Source organism: Sander vitreus, chromosome 3, assembly GCF_031162955.1.
Source record: "Sander vitreus isolate 19-12246 chromosome 3, sanVit1, whole genome shotgun sequence".
In the NCBI taxonomy this organism is placed as follows: domain Eukaryota; kingdom Metazoa; phylum Chordata; class Actinopteri; order Perciformes; family Percidae; genus Sander; species Sander vitreus.
The window spans coordinates 7,933,628-7,952,795 of NC_135857.1; the positions used below are offsets into that span (position 1 = coordinate 7,933,628).

At 40.1% G+C, this 19,168-nt stretch overlaps 1 protein-coding gene across 4 annotated transcripts in view; it reads left to right on the forward strand.

Moving 5' to 3' along the window:
* LOC144515214 (cadherin-1-like) overlaps nucleotides 1-18,766 on the forward strand; it is a 32,572-nt gene extending 13,806 nt beyond the window's left edge. For 2 of the 4 annotated variants that reach the window (XR_013501730.1, XR_013501731.1), the window contains exons 8-12: nucleotides 873-995; nucleotides 1,410-1,565; nucleotides 2,294-2,438; nucleotides 2,736-3,488; nucleotides 4,820-4,906. Coding sequence is in view for 2 of the 4 variants with exons in the window: in XM_078245850.1 (XP_078101976.1) it covers nucleotides 873-995; nucleotides 1,410-1,565; nucleotides 2,294-2,438; nucleotides 4,820-4,992; nucleotides 5,454-5,582; nucleotides 15,950-16,048 (825 nt within the window). In the remaining 2 variants the exon portion in view is untranslated. Of the gene's footprint in view, nucleotides 1-872; nucleotides 996-1,409; nucleotides 1,566-2,293; nucleotides 2,439-2,735; nucleotides 3,489-4,819; nucleotides 4,993-5,453; nucleotides 5,583-15,949; nucleotides 16,064-18,336 lie in introns of those variants that run through there. The other 2 variants (XM_078245850.1, XM_078245851.1) reach the window with 2 other exon arrangements.
* Nucleotides 18,767-19,168: the final 402 nt, after the last annotated feature.

Consider the following 19,168-nt stretch of genomic DNA (forward strand, 5'->3'; position numbering starts at 1 on the left):
ACACACACACACACACACACACACACACACACACACACACACAATCTGTTTGCATTAATGTGTTTTAGCCTGGATGAATAAAGGACCTCAGTCTGTAAGACATAATAGTTTGTCAGTTAACAATTACTAACCTGACTCCACCAGATGGATTACTTCGCATTTGCTTGGCATATCCATCTGGGAACTTTCCGTTGGAGAACTTTTGGGAAGGGGCGAAAATACTGGTTAGCTGATTGGATAAACCATCTGTCTATCACTAACCTGACGCCGCCAGGATGGTCTCACGAGGCTAATTTTCTTCACGACTAGCGGAGCCAGTTGATATATCAAACTCTTGCCAAAACCAGTCGGGAGAAGAGCAAAAACATTGTTTCCTCCGAGAAAAGCCTCCAGTGCCGTTTTCTGCTCTTCTTTCAATGAAGGAATACTTTCTAATTCGGATAAAACTTGCGCGATAGCTACGCTCATCTCATCCGTGGAAGCCGCCATGTTGTTTAGACTGAACAGTCACTTCTTGTTGCATCACACCTAAACCCGCCTCAAAACCAGCGCTGATTGGTCGGTCGTTTGGCAAACGGCTCCAAATTGTCTCTATCTAAGGATGCCAGACTGATCTGCGAGTGGAAAACTGGAGCTCGCGAGATCAGGACGGTCTCACGAGGCTAAACAATTACTACTACACAAAAGATCCCGAGAGAATGTCTTTCTGCTTATCAAAGCATTTTTACAGAAGTAACATGATCAGTTATGGATTGTCATTGTAATTTCCCTGATTAATCATTTTCAGCCAATAAGAGTCCAGTTTCTAGTGTCTATTGCACTATAACTGTAATTAAATGTGCATGTTCTTTAAGAGTGCAACTGATCAACAGGTGCCCATTCTGGAAGTTCCCAAGTCGGGTGAGGGGCTGAGGAGGAGGAAGAGAGAATGGGTTATTCCTGAACTAACTGTCGTTGAGAATGACCGAGGACCCTACCCCCTAACAGTATCTCAGGTAAGAGGAAATAAAGCCGCTCGTACTCGTTGGTACTGAACTGTATTTAATATTTGTTTCTGAAAAAGATGACTCCATTTTGGTTTCTACTGCTGTCATTGAACTCTGTTTTTTTTCGATTGCTAAACAACTGGAGCCACATGTGCAAAACTTTTCGTTGCTTGAACACAGTTTTCAGAACTCTACAGACTTATCCCATGACTTTAACCACAACCTGCACAACACTGTGGATCTACAGCACTTTGTTTAAATGCTAACACACTGCTGTGTGCTAACACACACAGGAGGCTGAACCGTATGATTCAAATACATTTGCATTGCTTTCTTACTGTAGTAAAACATGTTTAACAATATTGTAACTATTGTTGTAGTGAGTGAGAGTGGTATAACTCAGGCCTGTGGTGTTTTGTCCAGATCCGTTCTAATGCCGATAAAGTGAAGAAGATCTTCTACGGCATCACTGGTCCAGGAGCTGATCAGCCTCCTGTTGGCCTTTTCACCATAGACAGAAACACTGGTAATCTGTATCTCACACAACCACTGGACAGAGAGGAGAAAGACAGCTACATGGTGAGCATCCTCTCTGATGTTAGTGCTACACTTATGCTTTTGTTAAATTTTCAGGATGACGCTGGGAGTTATCCGAACACACTTTGCCTTCAGAATTCAATAGTTTAAAATATTAGTTTCCAGCGCGTCTTTAAAGCTATACGTTACCCAAAATGTATACTCTTGGTACCAAACATTCACCCTCGCTCCTTCAGAAAACATGGTTAACTTTAATTCAATAAAAAAAATGTTTTAAATGTAATATTCACGCCTAAAAAGCAAATATCCAAAGAAGCTTCTCACGTCCCAGCTGCAAGAAAATCAATTTCTCTGCTGCCCTTACATGCTCTGTATGTTACAGAAACTTGCTAAAATATGGCTAAATGCATTTTACTTTACATTTTTGTGCTCATCATACACAAGGGTAACAGGCTCATGCATATGAATTCATATATGCATATGCATAACCATATTTAAATTTTCCTCAGTTTATTAAACGTTCAGATGCCAGGATTATTGTTAAATTACATAAAAGTGTCTGGCTGTCAGAAACATGTAAGACTTTATGTAAGTTCAAAGGCTCTCACTCTGAGTTCAACTGAGAACATGGTGACACATATTCACATTTTGGTCAATAACAGGATTACTTGAATCAGTATGTATCTTTCTGTATGATCCATGCCCAATCATCTCCATGGAGTATTCTTGCATGTACAGTAATAAAATACAAATGTGTTTGTCATATGCAGTTTCAAGCACATGCTGTAGCAGACGGTTCAGGAAATGCTGAGGCCCCTATGGATATTAGAGTGAAAGTAATTGACCAGAACGACAACAGACCTACTTTCGCTCAAGACATCTTTCTGGGAGAAGTTGCTGAGGCCTCACCAAGAGGTACTGTTAGTGGATCTCATTTAATCCTGAAAAAGATGTATGTCAGAGTATGTTTCCCTTTTACAAGACAAAACAGCAGGATAGGACTTTTACTGTTTGACCTTTTACTTGACTTTTTTTGATTGTTATGGGTTTGGCGTGTTTTGTCTTACTTTGGTAATCTGTTTTTTCTGTTTTGTATTTTTGCCCTGTTTCCTGTTTTATTTTGACGGTCTTGTTTTCTGTCTTGTCTTGTTTTCTGTCTTGTCTTGTCTTGTTTTACTTCCTGTGTTGGATGATGTTTCACCTGTTTCCCAGCCTTGTGTCACCTGTCTTGTGTTTCCTCGTTACCCTGTGTATTTAGTCTTTGTCTTCCGCCTGTCTGGTGTGAGATCATTTTTGTGTTTGTAGTATGTCCCTGCGTCAGTGTGCTTTGTGTTTTTCCCTGTCAGTTTGTGTTTGTTGCTGTCAGTGTGTCGGTGTGTATTGTCTCCCTGTGTCAGTCATGTCAAGGTCTGTACTCCCTGGATTTCCTTTTATTTGTTTTCCTGGTTTTTGAGCTACTTCTGGTTTTTGGTTTTCTTGTCCTTGTGCTTTGTATTTTCGGACAGCTGTTTTTGTCCTTGGCTGTTGGGACTCTCTCGTTTTGGCATTGTCCTTGTTTTTTTGGTATAATAAACCCCCAAGCTCAAACCTTCTCCTGCCTTCCTGCCTCATCTCTGCATTTGGGTCCACAAATCTCTGCTACACTTAACAGAATGAGCTGACCACCATGGACCCAGCAGAGTCATTCGAGGACGAACTTTGTGACCTAACATGTAGGCTTATCTGCGCTGTTGGGGAGTGGAGAATTGCTCAAGTTTGGGAGGCTAAAGAGGCAGTTCTTTGTTCTGCTCGCTGGAGAGTTTCCACTCGACCCTGGCTCAGGAGCTCCCTGCCGGAGTGGATTCAGGACTTCTTGGAGACTCCTACCTGTGAGCCAACAGCCCAACATGCTAGCAGGCCATCTTCTTCCAAGCCTGCTAGCAGTCAGTTACCCCTGCTGCCAGTTGGCACCCAGCCTGCAACATGGTCAGTGAGTTTTCCTAAGCTGCCCAGTGTCCCAGCACTGCCCAGTGTCTCCGAGTTGACCAGTGTCCCAGCACTGCCCAGTGTCCCAGCACTGCCCAGTGTCCCTGTGCTCTCTAGTGTCCCCGAGCTCTCTAGTGTCCCCGAGCTTTCTAGTTTCCTCGAGCTGGCTAGCAGCCTTCCAGAATCCTGGCTGGCTAGCAGCCTCTCCGATTCCCGGCTGGCTAGCAGCCTCTCCGATCACCGGCTGGCTAGCAGCCTCACATTTTCCAGAACCGCCGCTGACGTGCAGCCGCCCAGAACTGCCGCTGATGTGCAACCGCCCAGAACCGCCGCTGACATGCAGCCGCCCAGAACCACCGCGGACGTCCTGTCCTTGTGCTTTGTATTTTCGGACAGCTGTTTTTGCCCTTGGCTGTTGGGACTCTCTCGTTTTGGCATTGTCCTTGTTTTTTTGGTATAACAAACCCCCAAGCTCAAACCGTCTCCTGCCTTCCTGCCTCATCTCTGCATTTAGGTCCACAAATCTCTGCTACACTTTGACATTGATATAGTAAAATCCAAGACTTGCTCCAACACATTGGGGGAAATACTACTCAGTGGATGTGCTAGTGCTGAATGGGACTTTTTTTTAATGTTACCTGTTACCCCCAAAAAATAATGTAGTTGGCTAGAGATAGCAGTTAAAACAATATTTTTGCGGTCTTCTTACTTTGATGATCCTATGTTCTTGACATGCTATAGCTGTTCATTGAAAAAAAAAAAACAAGAAAAAAAGTCAAATTCTCAAAAAACTAAGTTTCAAAGTTTAAACAAATCTTCCAGTTAATTTTTTTTTTCTGTTCAAGTATAGGGGTCTAGGCCAATGTTGTGCCCAGAAAAATGCCAATTAAAAAACACTAGTGTGCTGCCACTGCAGTGAGCACACATATTAAGCTAAATCTGATTGCAGAAACAACTTTGGACTCTTTGTCATCTTGATCATTACTCTTATCTGGTAGTTGTCTAAATCTACCTTTGTTTTCTGTTTGCGCAATGCATTAAAGTAGTTAGCTAATTTAACTAGTAATCATAGATTCTACATTACTTTTAACATCTAAGAGTAATTTTAGTCCACTCTATGGGGGATGACAAAACTACAAAATGATTTAACTGACACCTTAACCCTACACATACCATGATCACCAGATGCGTTGTTAGATTGGAAAGAAAACCAACATACTGTTAGCCCTGTATGGCCCAGCTTTATTTTGTAAATCCCCTCTCTTATGGAGTGTTCTGAATACTTTGATAAGTCTGTACTTAGTTTTCACTTCTGACTTCCATCTCCCCAGGTTTTGAGGTGATTAAGGTTGTGGCCACAGATATTGACCAGCCAAATACTGACAACTCAGATATCCGCTACCGTCTTATCAGCCAGGAACCAACTTTGCCCAGTGACTTCCTGTTTGTCATCAACCCAGTCACGGGAGTCATCAGTGTCAATGCCAGTGGACTAGACAGAGAGGTGAGACTTCTAAAACAAATTGCACTTGTCTTAGCATACTTTCACCCTGAAATGAAAAAGATAAAACTTCTGTTTTCATTAGTGTACTGTGTCCGTCTCTGTGCGGCGTGCTGAGAGACACTGGTAGAGTGGAGGAAAGTCTCAGAGATAAGAGTAGACGTAGTAACGTTTCTCGTGAAGCCACGTCTGTAAAATTATTTGAATGAAATGTTGTATATATATATATATATATGGCCTGATGTACAGTATGTTGGACCCTGTGTTGTTTCAGCGGGTTACAGTACAGTGAATTAAAAAAAAGAACAGATTATTATTCAGTATTATTATTTAATAACAGCGCCCAAATTAAACTGTATAACAGTTATTAATAGGTTCCATAAAGTGTATGAAGTGAATATGAAATTTGTAAAGGTTAAAAAAAAAAAAAATCTGTAAATTAAGAATGTGATCCGTTTTCACAGAAATACCCCATGTATACTCTGGTGGTAGAAGCAGCAGACATGGTGGGAGATGGATTGACTGGACAAGCGAAAGTAATCCTTACTGTCACAGATAGCAAGGACAATGCTCCGGCCTCTACTCAGCCGTCGGTAAGTACAACATACTTTTGACTGGAAATTCACTATTGGCTAAACACTCCCCGAGGAGCAGTTCTCCAATCATAGCTTAGCAACCATAACGAGGCACAGCAGGTCTATCCCTAACTCTTCTATGATTGGTCATCTGCTCCAGGTAGGCAAGACTGGATTTTTTTTCCAGCTACTGCAGTGTAAACTAGGCCTGGCAAACTTGATTCCTTTTAAGGATTCTGGTTATTCTGAGTCACTCACTAAACTGATCTGGGTTGTGCGAGTCATTTGAGTCAGTATTGTATGCTACATCCAAGGCGAGCTTTTGATTTGGATAAATGCCATGTTTTCATTTAGAGAAAAGAAAAAAGAAAACCGAATATTCATTTAAAAATGACATGAAATTATATTTTGAAACTTTAAAAGTACTGACAAATAAGAAAGCCATACAGACTCTCTCCTCCTCAATAGCTACATACACAGAAATGGCACATACTAAGGAAAGCTCATTGTGGGACTGGCTCTAGTGGCTGTAATTCTGCACCAAGGCTGAATTTCGGGAAAGAGACGTCAGATACAGTATTAGGGGACCACTAAGGTCTATATAAAAGAGACGTCAGATACAGTATTAGGGGACCACTAAGGTCTATATAAAAGAGACGTCAGATACAGTATTAGGGGACCACTAAGGCCTATATAAAAGAGACGTCAGATACAGTATTAGGGGACCACTAAGGTCTATATAAAAGAGACGTCAGATACAGTATTAGGGGACCACTAAGGTCTATATAAAAGAGACGTCAGATACAGTATTAGGGGACCACTAAGGCCTATATAAAAGAGACGTCAGATACAGTATTAGGGGACCACTAAGGCCTATATAAAAGAGACGTCAGATACAGTATTAGGGGACCACTAAGGTCTATATAAAAGAGACTTCAGATACAGTATTAGGGGACCACTAAGGTCTATATAAAAGCACCATGTCATGGGACCTTTAAAGTAGCTAGCACTAGCTAGGTTAAATAACAAAAAAAAGAAATAAAAAAAGAAACAAAAGTCAATTCAATTCATTCAATTCAAAATGTCAAAATCAATACACATCAGTACATCAGTCCAGCAGACAAGCCAAAAAAAACAAACAAAAAACAAAGCATTGTCATTATGCAAAGAGAAACCAACACTTGCTTTCCCCCTGCCAAAAATATCAGACATAATCAAGGGGATTTCTCAAATGTAATTTACTAACTTATTCAACTACATACATGTAGGCATATGAGCGGTGAGCACTATATTCAAATGTCTCAATTCAAAAAGCCCAAATCAATACAATATATTGCAGCATTGTGGGTCGGTCAAATTTGTATTTTTCCGACTTTATTTCATGGGCCCTGAAAACAACTCCTCTGATTGGTCAGAAACATTCAAAAGCATCATGGGAAAGCTAAAACTGCGACAATAAAAGACCGAAAATGAATAAGATATGGACAAAAGACTATCAATATTAGATCTTTTACACTTCTCTGCATACTGAATAAACTCACGAAGCGCACACGCCATGCTGTGTGCTAGGAAAACACGGAGAAGGGTTGGGCGCAACCAAGTCTCACCCAGAGGTGGGGGGGGTTTGTGTGAAAAATGTTTTTCTTTGCTTGCCAATTACATTGAATCAAGAAAGCCAACCACTTATAATTTTTTATAACAGTTAATATTTTAAATTCATCATTATGATAACATTTGTCGGGGGTTAAACTGGCCACTTTTGATTATTGTTAACCCCCATCCCCCAAATGATACACTTGCGTGTACTTGTGGACCAACTCAACTCTGACAGATTGGGGAGGGGAGTGATAGTGGTCATGTAATATGGATTTATTTATAATTTATTATTATTATATTATTATTATTCTGAAATGAGTGTTCATAAACGAATAACGTATGGTCTTTCAACAATTTTAAGAGAATAATATAACAATTTATGGAAAATATTGTTAAAGCTTGTGTCATGTGGTGCCCCCCCACTGGTTGTGAATGGTTGGTGCCCCTGGGCACTGGCCCAAGTGCCCTTATGGATAATCCGGGCATGTATACAATAGTTCCCCCTTAAAGGTGCAATATGTAATATATTTACTGTATTAAATCCAAGAATTACCACAATGTGTTATCAGGAAACACACTAAGCTGAAATACTATATTTTCTGACAACAATGCTTAAGCCAGTATTTTCTCCTTTGAAATTTGTGTTATGGCCTGTGTGTTGGTATCAACTGCCCATTTTGACAGCCGTGCCGGGTTGCCAGATATACCTGTAAAAACACAAACCCAGCGCGCTACAGCTGTAGTACAGCCATGGAAGCAGCAAACTAACGAACAGGACCAACGGAGATAGATAAAACAGACCTTTGCATGTTTCTAACAGTTGCATGACCAGAGACGTAACAAACCCCGGGTCAATATTGGAGATATATTTGAAAGATGGAGTCAGCTTAGAGCCCAAAAGGACGCCGAGTTGGCTAATTTCCTCCTGAACATTAAGCCTGAAAGCATTAAGCTTCAGGCTAATTTATCACGGCTACTAGGGACGGGCATTTTACGTCATTTAAACATTTGTGTAATCAAATTGAATTAGTACGTGAGTTAGTTACTCGCAAAACAGTTGAGACACAGCTAGTGAAGTGATCCCGAAAAACTGCTTTTCCACGCAAAATCAGCCTTTATGTGTCTGCTTAGATTTCTGTGGCCCCCTCCTTAAGATATATAGAGCTGAAAAACAGTAATGTTAACTGTTTACACTCCTTTAACACAGACAGACAGGCAGACAGACAGACAGACAGACTTATGTATATTACCAACAGTGGACTATCAGGCTACACCGACAAAGTGTGGGCTTCTATTTCTGGTCTTTTAAAAAATACAAAAATAGCAAAGAACATTTACTTTTAAGATCTTTTTTTATAACATTACTGCAAATAGGCTTTTTTTTTTTTTTTTTTTTCCAAGAGGGGACTTGCATCCTTAAGTGATGTCTGCATATTAAAGAGGGAAGCTCCATATACTGAAGTGAAACTGTCTGTACCCATTCTTTCAATGAATGTTTGTTTATAGCAAATAGTAACTTTCTTTCTTTTTAATTCAACTTTAATCAAACATTTCTGTTATACAAATTTCTCTGTTATACAAATATTAAGAAATAATCAGGCCACTTAAATAGAGAATAAATAATGTTTTCCCTGCAAATCAGAAGTAACTTGACCGCATGCACTTATATCAATGTTTAAAGTACAACAATTTTATTAGGTTCATTTATATAAAATATACTTTTAAAGTTACATTTCAAAGATTTGCGTACATTTTAAGTTTATTTTTACTTTTTCTTTAGTTATTGAGAAAATAATGCAACATTTGTGGTGTGCCTTCCACTTCATGCAAACTCTCAGTTCCACTGTAGCAATGCTGAATCACATAGGTTTCATCTTGTCTGTTCACCAATAAAAATAAACTTTTATTATTGTTTTATTGTTTTTATATCAGAAAAAAACATGAATGAATGACAAAGTTTATAGAAGTTTAAGTATTTTTTCCCATGACACAATTTATATGTGAATTTCTTAGCATTCATTCTTGCGAACAAGGGAAGCTTGTCTCAAGACTCTCTGGCAAAGTACTGATCTACCTCTGCAGAGACAGAGCAGGAAACGTCTCAAAAGAGAACAACATTATAAAGCATTAAGTAAATCCCATCTATCAAACTTGTCACGTTACTACTGACACTAATAATGTCTTTTTCTGACCTAATGTATGGACCCATGCAGGAGTGTGAGTGTCACTGCATACTAGTCAATATCTTAAATCAAGTTAATATATGCTTATTTTTGTCTGATATATGAAGCCCTATTTAAGCATCAGCAAATACTGTAATCATCATTGCTAAAACAATTGTTCCTACATTAATACAAATTAGTATGTAATTCCTAATCAAAGTTATAAAATGTTTGTTTTTTTAATTAATAAACTCATCTACAATGTGATAAAGGAATGTACTGTATGTACATACTTTATGAATGATGGATTCCCCATTTCTAAATCATTATATAAATTACAAACCAGGCATTTAGAAGCTGTCAATGGTTCATAAGATCAGTTAGAAAGTGCTACTCTGAAGTTAGAAATAGGAAGAACTAACTTAGTTTAGAAGATAACTGAGACTTTGTTGACGATCTGCTGGCCTTTCAATCTCATTTGTGAATGCTTTGTGAGGGATAGATTACCCTCACTTTAGATGAGCACACAAAACATACTTAACTAACACCTAGTAAATGCTTCCTCACTACCTGGATTAATCGTAGATTGCTGTATTAATACGTGTTCCTCACTTTAGATCAGTTCACACAAAATACATAAACACCTGGTGACTAACTGTGAATTAATCAGGAATTGCAGTATTAAACGTGATTTTAAAAACATCTATTAACAATTAAAACGTATATTAACACACTGACTAACCATAAGTGCATAAGTTTTAACACTTATTTTAGAAATGGAGAATCCATTATTCATGAAGTATGACAAAACAATCACTAAACACATTATAGATTAGCTTATTAAAGAAAAAAAGAAAACATGTATAACTGTTATTATGAATGACATACTAATGTGTATTGATGTAGGAACAACACTTTACAAATGAGGAATTAAGTATTTACTAATGCTAAGTCTTCATAGTGTGAATTCAAGATTGTCTCGAGACTCTCTAGTAAAGTATTGATCTTCCTCTGCAGAGACAGAGCAAAAACATTTACGAGCAGGGCTGGACTGGGACAAAAAATTGGCCCTGGCATTTTTGGCCCAGGCGGCCCGTGATTGGTCAGACACATTCCCTGCAGACAGTCCTCTTAAAATATGCATGCATTCTATGATATGAGTTGCCTAGTGTTATGTGTTCATGTGATCGTTTTGGATCCTTCAAGAGGGGTCCCAAGACTTATCTGTTGATCTTACACTTAAATAATTCATTCATTCTTAGAGTTATGATTTGTATATTTATGGTATTTTTTATTATTGATATTTGATATTGTATTGCCATTATTGTTATTATTACTATTTTGTAATATTGGCATAGCAACTTTAAAGGGGTGATAGAATAGTCATAGTTAATAGTCATAGTTAAATAACGACAGTTTAGTGGGTAAATAGGACATACATAGAAGCTCAAAATCCCATTGACACCTCTTTCCTCTGCAAATCTCACAATTTGAAACTGCCTCTGAAAACGGGCGAATCCGCTCCTCCTTATTTGGCTCTAGTCTCTATCTTTGTCACGCCCCAACATTTACACAGGCTACACCACTGAGCTGAGATCAGGTAGTCTTCTGAATAGGTCGCGCAGATCTCTGAAATTGTATACATTGTTCATCTGCTATTTTACCACTAAATTCACTTCTGCGACTTTTTTATGTATGTAGAGGTCAAATATGTGCCGTTTTACGAAAAATTGATGTCTAATTGCAAATTTTGTCCGACTGTGTGTCGGAGTTCAGCGGCTGGTGCTGCCTGTGTTGCTGCATCGCCACCCGGCCTGCCCTCCTTCACAGACCCCGGCCTGCTGTGAGGTAGATGGAGCTCCTTCGCGGCTGGCAGCCCACGGCACTCCATACCCGCGCAAAGTCACAATTTTTTGGGTTAATGGACTACCAAACGCCGCTGCCCTGACAGAGCTCCAGGGCCTGCAGCTCCCCTCTTCCTGCTAAACGGCCAGTGTGTGTGAGTGAGAGCGCGGTCAGCGAGCTTGTTACGCCCGCAATCTCTTACCACAGGTTCCAGTTAATCTTATAATGGATATGTGTGTTGAGTTATTTAAACGAACGATCGGGGAATTAAACACTTCTTGTCCGCGAGTTGTATTGATAAAGCCTGCGGCTGGATGGAGCTCTATCAATGAGAGCTAGCTAGCCTCCTTTTAGACCTCTGAAATTCACAAATGCATTAAATTGAAATCGGACACCATTGTTAGCTTTATAAGACCTTGGAGTAGCTGTAAAATAAGTGGCGTGACGAAATTCAAACTGTAAATATACTCTGAGCTCCACGGAGCCCGGAGCCCCGGTAGTCCAGTGACCGAGTAAACGGTGACTTTCACTGGGTATGGAGGTTTCCGCTTTCTCGTCAGACTGTGTGGAGCTCCTAAAGTCCGACACGTCTTATCAAATTTGCAATTAGCCATCAATTTTCATAAAACGGCCCATATTTGAACTTTATATAGTTGATTTCTCGCATAAAAAAGTCTCAGAAGTGAATTTAATAACGAAATAGCAGACAAACAGTGTATAACTTTGCAGTGTCTGAAATATGAGACCTGCTGTCTAGTCTCCAATGGATGTGTATGTGGTTTGCTCAAACCAATCAGAGAGCAGCTCATCTAAATATTCATGAGCATACCATATTTGGAAGAAAAGCTCTTGTTCCAAATAGGCCATATTCACAGGATAGTTAAGGACCCATAAAATAGCATTCGAGCAATTTTCAGCCCAACCAATGTTACATACCCTATTAGGAGACCTTAAGGAACAGTGTGAAATACCCTATATAATCATTCTATCACCCCTTTAAAAACTGTTTACTGTTATTTTAAACTATTGTAAAATTCATATTTTGTCGCTTTGGACAAACGTGTCTGCTAAATACAATAACCATAACCCTTCCCAAAAGCTACAATAAAGCTGAGAGTAGTATATGCCCTAGAAAAGAGCTAAATAAGCAATTCAAGGAACACAACTTTAATACACTTTTCAGCTACCCAACAGGCCAACCGCTAGCATTTTCAATGTAAGCTTAAGCGGTTAGGTTACCTGACAGCCACTAACTTTAACGTCACAGCCAAACTGCTTGTTTTCATTATGACGTGAGGCGCACACACACACACACACACACACACACACACACACACAACCTCCCTCCCTTCCTGAGAGTCCCTGTTAATTTGCCTACTCCTTACCACGTCGTCATCTACTCTCTCTTCCATCTTTTCCTCACTCGCTCCCATGGCCCTGTCATGGTCACTCTCCTCTTCCTCGGCTTCTTCCCTGTCATGATGTTGTTTTTGCTTCAATCTCTATATTCTCTGTATAGCCAGCCACCTCTCCTCCTTCCTCTACTTCAGGCAATGCTGATGTTGAAGCAGCTACTACAGCCCCAAACGTGTCAGAAATTTCGGGACATTTTGAGGAATACGCCTGTAGATTCTTAATTTTTTTCTCCCGTAATTTCTCTGCACCTCCCTTGCACTTTGGTGGTCGTTTGTCCATTTTAAGGTGGATGCTAAACTTCCAGCATAACTATTACAGCTCGTGTCTCAGGGCCGGGAGGCGTGGCCATAGTGGGGATTCGTAAATTTGTGGCCCGGAGTGGGGAAGGGGGTTCCTGGCTTTGATTGGGTCAGGCCAGTGCCAATAAAGAAAATTAACCAATGGGCTGCTGTGCGTTCCTTATGGGCCGGCGCGGCCAAAAATAAATTTAAAAAAAGCCTATTTATATCGGCGATTCGGAAATTAGCAAGCTAATGTTAGCTAGCGAGCCAGTAGCGGGCCATACAGTCGCTCCACTCCGCTCCCACCGTAGGGAGACTTCTTTGCCGAGAGATCGGATGACAGCCCAGGAGAGGCACAGTTCAGTTAGCCATCTCCCGGTACCACTGTCTTCCCGGCAGGACGTGAAGCAGAGGGACCGTAGGCTCTGTTCAGTCCTGCCACTGCTAGAGCAAACACTGTTTGCTGTGGGTATCATAACAAACATTTCCCTTGTTGAATGATTACCGCCGCCTGCTTGTATGGGGAGGTATTTCCTTGCATGCATTCGCAAAACGTACGTGGTACTTGGCCGTCGGCTGCAGTCTGTGCGGTGTGTTCCAGTGCAAATTTTTGACACAGACGCCACAGGTGGCCGTAGTCGCCTGTTCGACGTCCGCCGGCTTGGTGTGTCAGGGCCTTTAGAGCACAAAGGCAAAACAAAATTGCCAGGTAAAGTTCTCTTTAGAGGTGTGCATCTCGTTGTTCCGACAAAGAGGGGACTATTGAGACACAACTGTGCAGTCCCCTCATGTATGTGAATAGACCATCAGACCATCACAAAGGGCTTAAAGCTATTGTTGTGGAAAAAGGGTGAGCCCAGGGGCCTGTTGCACAAAAGTAGAATGAAGAAATCCAGGATAACTGAAAAAGCGCAGCTTGACTTAGTGTGATCCGCTCATCGCGGCTTAATCGGTTGCACGTTTGCCGAGCCAGGATGAGAAGGTGAAGCTATGTCAAGCCAGGTGTAGATAGCTGGGATAAGTGCACGTCCACGGCTTTCTTAAATAGACCACGGTATCGATCACAGATTTACTGATGCAGAAATGGAGAAGACGCGTGCGGCATATGTTTCACCCGCTCAGCAGCAGCTTCTAATGGAAAGTTACGAGGAGGTGAAGCATATAATATGCAAAAAGGGAAATACGGCTGTTATCAGACAGAGAAAAAAAGCCTGGCAGACAATAGCGGACCGACTGAATGTGTAAGGATTTAAAAAGATCTAGGCTACTTACTAGTCACTCCACATTTTTACAAAGTTGTACACTCTGTTTTAATTGCTTTTAATATGCTTGTTTTATGTGTTATATGTTATGTTTTTATGTGCTAAATGTGCTGGTTTTACTGTAAAGTGTCTCTGAGTAGCCTACCATGTAAAGCGCTATATAAATAAAATGTTTTATTATTTAGCCTACTTTGCCTTAAAAGTGAGCAGAGGGAATTAATGTTCCTCTGGACATTCACCCTAAGGACTAGGCTTAATTTCAAACCCTTATTCATAATGCGAGAATATGTTTTACAACCATATCCACAAATCTCTATAAGCTATGTCTAATTCTAAATATCTTTCTACAATTAATGTTCATACAGAACAAACATGACTGGGCAAAAACTAGAAAAAGAAGTAAGTGACTTCAATACACACTGTAAGCATATCTGTAAAACAATATAGCCTATTTTCATGTTTTTTTTTCTCACTCCCGAGCTCCAAGATGCGTGACAGCACCAAAATAAAAAGATTAAGAAGCTTTGTGGCATTCCAACACATTCCCACTCCCATCTCGTAAAATACGGACGTTTGGTCAGGTGCCATTATCGTCGTTATTGACGCTAAAAGCCTCCTTTAGGGTCCGCCGCACGGTGTGGGAGGATCCCCCTGCCTCCCCCCCGCCTCTCCACGTTGCACGGGGCAAATTCAGAGATTCCTCCGCTTCAGAGAGCAGCGGAGGAAAAGCCCGTTTCTTACCATCCAAACAACTGCAATAGTAGGATTTAAATCAAACTTGTGACAGCAATAGTGACAAGTGATGCATTTTAATAAAAATAAAGCAGAACACATTCCGAAGACAACGGAATAACTGTTAAACACGTTTATTTCGGATCAGAGCGGCAGCTGATTTAACACATAAGACTCCAGGATTAATCTTAGCAGTACTTTAGTGCAGGTGGACCAGACATAGATACTTCTTCATTTCACTGAGGTTTACAAACAGTGGAATACTCATTTAGGAAATTGATGCTTAAGTTTAAGATGTTTTCTGAATGCTGCAGACAAAGGATTTCAATTAAATGAATGCTTTTAGATGTTAGGCTTTCAGAAAACATTACCTAAGCATTCACCAGCGTTTTTTGTTGTGTACTAAATAACATTATCATGTGGTTATTATTTCACTTTAGCTTTTACCCCCGTGTCTGATTAACCTTTTCCAAGAGCCAGCCAGAACGTATACAATAACCCTTTCATTCCTACTAATGTCCAAATAGTAACCTGAAACCCTTTGGTCACTGTGTTTGATGAAATAATATGAGAAATTATATTCATAGTTGTAATTTAGTTCTAGCAGAGGTATTCATTCAAAAGGGCTGGCTTTGAACAAAGGTAGTGGTAGAAACAGAAAGGTACCAGTCAAACTCTACACTTTAACTGAAGACATGCAGTTACAACTCAATCAATGCATTAACATGGACATAATGATTTCCTTTTTTAATTATTAGGCTTGTGAGTAGCCAAATTATATGGTCAAACATGATGGAATAGACAGTGTAAGCTCTTTTGAAATAGGATGATATATGCATTTTTAAATACATTCTCCATCAAAATAGTGACATTTTGTTTTGCATGCACAAACTGAGGAGGTGTTATGTGAAGATGAGTGTACTTCACACACCCCACATTGAATTTAAATCTACATGGACAGTATGCAGACTGACAGCGTTTCACTCGGTAAGACTGCTTGACATGCTGACCGTGGATCAGATGAATAGACAATGAAGTTGTATTTATGTCTTAGTAGTTGCAATTACTTTTTTATTACTTTTTCGTTGCAGCTGGTGATTGGTCTGGCCAATCAGATGAAGATAGATGAACAATCAATTAATAAGGAAAGTGACCAGGCATTCTCCTTTAATATACAACATCATCTTTGAAAACGCTCCCCAGGCCCCCAGTCACAAAGAATTAGATTTATTTTCTGAAATCTGAATATAGGGTGACGATTAGAAACAATTTATACTGACAAAATACTGCTGTATCGCTGTAGTTACAATTGAAACATTTTATTTTAAAGTGCTCATATTATGGTCATTTTAAGGTTCATAATTGTATTTAGAGGTTGTACCTGAATAGGTTTACATGGTTTAATTTTCAAAAAACTCCATATTTTTGTTGTGCTGCACGATGATATAGCTCCTCTTTTCACCCTGTGTGTTGAGCTCTCTGTTTTAGCTACAGAGTGAGGCATCTGACTTCTGTTCCATCTTTGTTGGGAGTCACACATGCAGTACCTAGGTCAGCCCTACAAGCCAGTCAGAAGCAAAGTAGAAGGGCGTGCCACGCTAGCAGCTAGCCTAGGCGAGCATTATAACGTGTGTTACAAAGTGACGCTTGTTCGTCACGGAAGTAAAGGCTGGACTACAATAGAGTTGTTTGAGGAGTTTGTGAACAGTGTTTTCTGTTGGAGATGGTAAGTCCCTTTGGGGTGGACTTTGGGCTTTTTCACTTTTACATGCACAAAAAAGATATATAACACAACAAAGGAAAGGGAAAAAGCCCAAAAGTATAATATGAGCACTTTAAACATGCCACAATATTAAAGTTGTGAGATATAAATGTTTGTATTATTTTGTTTTTCAGCGACCTATTGTCAGTTTATGAGATAACAATCACTTTTATGTATTTAAGTAAAGATTGGGAAATTGAACTTTAGTTTTGTATGCTGCGTCTGATAAATTGTGCTGCTGTGCGTTTCCTTCCATCCAACCAGGGTCTTGACTTTGAGAAGAGCAGTACGCACACTTGACGTTACATGACCAGCTTCTTCTGTAGGCACACACCCACCCACATAAAACAAAAAGACCACCGTAGACTAACAAATTAGTAACTAAAGAAGAAGAAAAAATTGTGTAATGTATGTGTACACACACACACACACACACACACACACACGTAAATGAAATAAAAATAAAGTTTGCTCTTCTAAAAAGACAGAAAAACCAGTGACACCAGTCACCAAGTAAACATCAACAATGTATCAAAAATTAAGATAAGATGGAAAAAGAAAGTAAGTGTTTTAAGATATTTTTTATATGTAAGAAAGAAATGGCTACCACATTTAGTCAAAGGCTGCAGAGTTGCCAGAGACATTGTATTGCACTTTCTCCATATGTAACAACTTGGATCTCTCTGCGTTTGCAAGGTCTTACAGGATGTATAATCCTCGCTTTTCCAATAAGAATATTTCGTTTAGCAATAATTATGCCATAGTGAACGATGTATGTGGTTCAACACTTTCAAATGACAGTTCCCGCCAAGAACCGGAGTACATGGGTCCAGTACAGTATCACAGTCATATCTGTGTGTATTCATGTCCCAGTAATTGCTGTTACTAACTTAGCTCTGGGGAGCTTATTCCCCGGAGTCCTTATGTTTTCCCGCCTTGCAGCTTTCCTTCAATGAGGTTGGTACCTAAATCATGGTTGCAGCTGCTGCTGTGTTCCTGGTGTGCACTCTGCTACGCCGTGCTACACCCTACTACGCCCTACTACACACCTGCTATGCCCTGCTACGCCCTGCTATACCCTACTACGCCCTACTACGCCCAACTATGCCCTGCTATAACCTACTATGTCTTACTATGCCCTGCTATACCCTACTACGCCCTGCCAAGCCAACTACGCCCTGCTAAGCCACACTATGCCCTGTAAGGCCCAACTATGCCTGCTACGCCCTTCTATGCCCTGGTATGCCTTACTATGCCCTGCTATACCCTGCTACGCCCTACTATACCCTGCTATGCCCAACTACGCCCTGCTATGCCAAATTACACCCTGCTATACCCTACTACGCCCTGCCTTGCCCTGAACTACTACAACTACTATTTCTAATCATAGTTCCATTATCTTTATTGTGACGATTATTGCCACTGTTCATCACACCCCCAAACGGCACCGTCAGATGCCCGCCCACCAACAGCCTGGGTCTGTCCGAGGTTTCTCCCTGAAAGAGAGTTTTTCCTCGCCACTGTTGCACCAAATGCTTGCTTGGGGAATTATTGGAATTGTTGGGTAGTTGCAAATTATAGAGTGTGGTCTAGACCTACTGTATCTGTAAAGTGTCTTGAGATAGCTCTTTTTAGGATTTGATGCTATGAATACAATTTAATTGATTTGAAAGGGGCTCTGAAGTCAAATTTCCTCCATTTTCCTCTTTATTACAGAAACGGTCATCGTCCTGAATTTAATCGCTGAGCAGTTGAGAGTACACTGTGGTCCTGAGGGTTGCAGACCACGAGGGCCTGGAGCCTATCACCCCTTTAAGGGAAAATCCAGTTAGCCAGCCAACGCCACATCACCCTCTGAGGCTGTGGGCAATGAGATATCAATAAATGCTTTTTAAAATGTTCAATCTGTTGTTGAAATGATAAGTGTCTATTTAGCTGACATCTTTATCACATTATAATGTCAACACGGTTTTTGGTGCTATACCTCCAATGGTACTTTATTATCAAAGCTTTGTTTTTTATCAGTATACAGCATATAAAATCTGCTGTATACTGTATACTAAAAAAACAGCTTTAAGAAATATTGAATAGGATATAACACAATGTAATTCTGCTAAATAAAACATCACATTCATTATAAGTTTCACTTGTTTTTACACAAATTGTATATCTGAATAAAATACACATTTTCTATAGACTCAGTCTGACAAAAAAAAAGAAAAGAAATTCCAGCGGTATCATAATATTGGATAGTCGTCATGGAAACATTAATTGGTCATGTGACAAGACCTGTGTTCGAAACCGCTCCCTCAATCACTCACTCACTCACTATTCCCGATATAGTGTTTATTAAATAGTGAACCATATAGGGAACAACCAAACAAGATTTCGGACACTCAGTGAAAACATTGTTGCGTGACTTGCGTCAGGAGATGCGCCCGTTGTTTGTGTGACGGAGGCGGGTGCGCCCAGCATCATGTAAACAAACTGAAACAAAAATACTTCTAATACGTCCCTAAGACAAACCGAGCACTCATATATGTTGCAT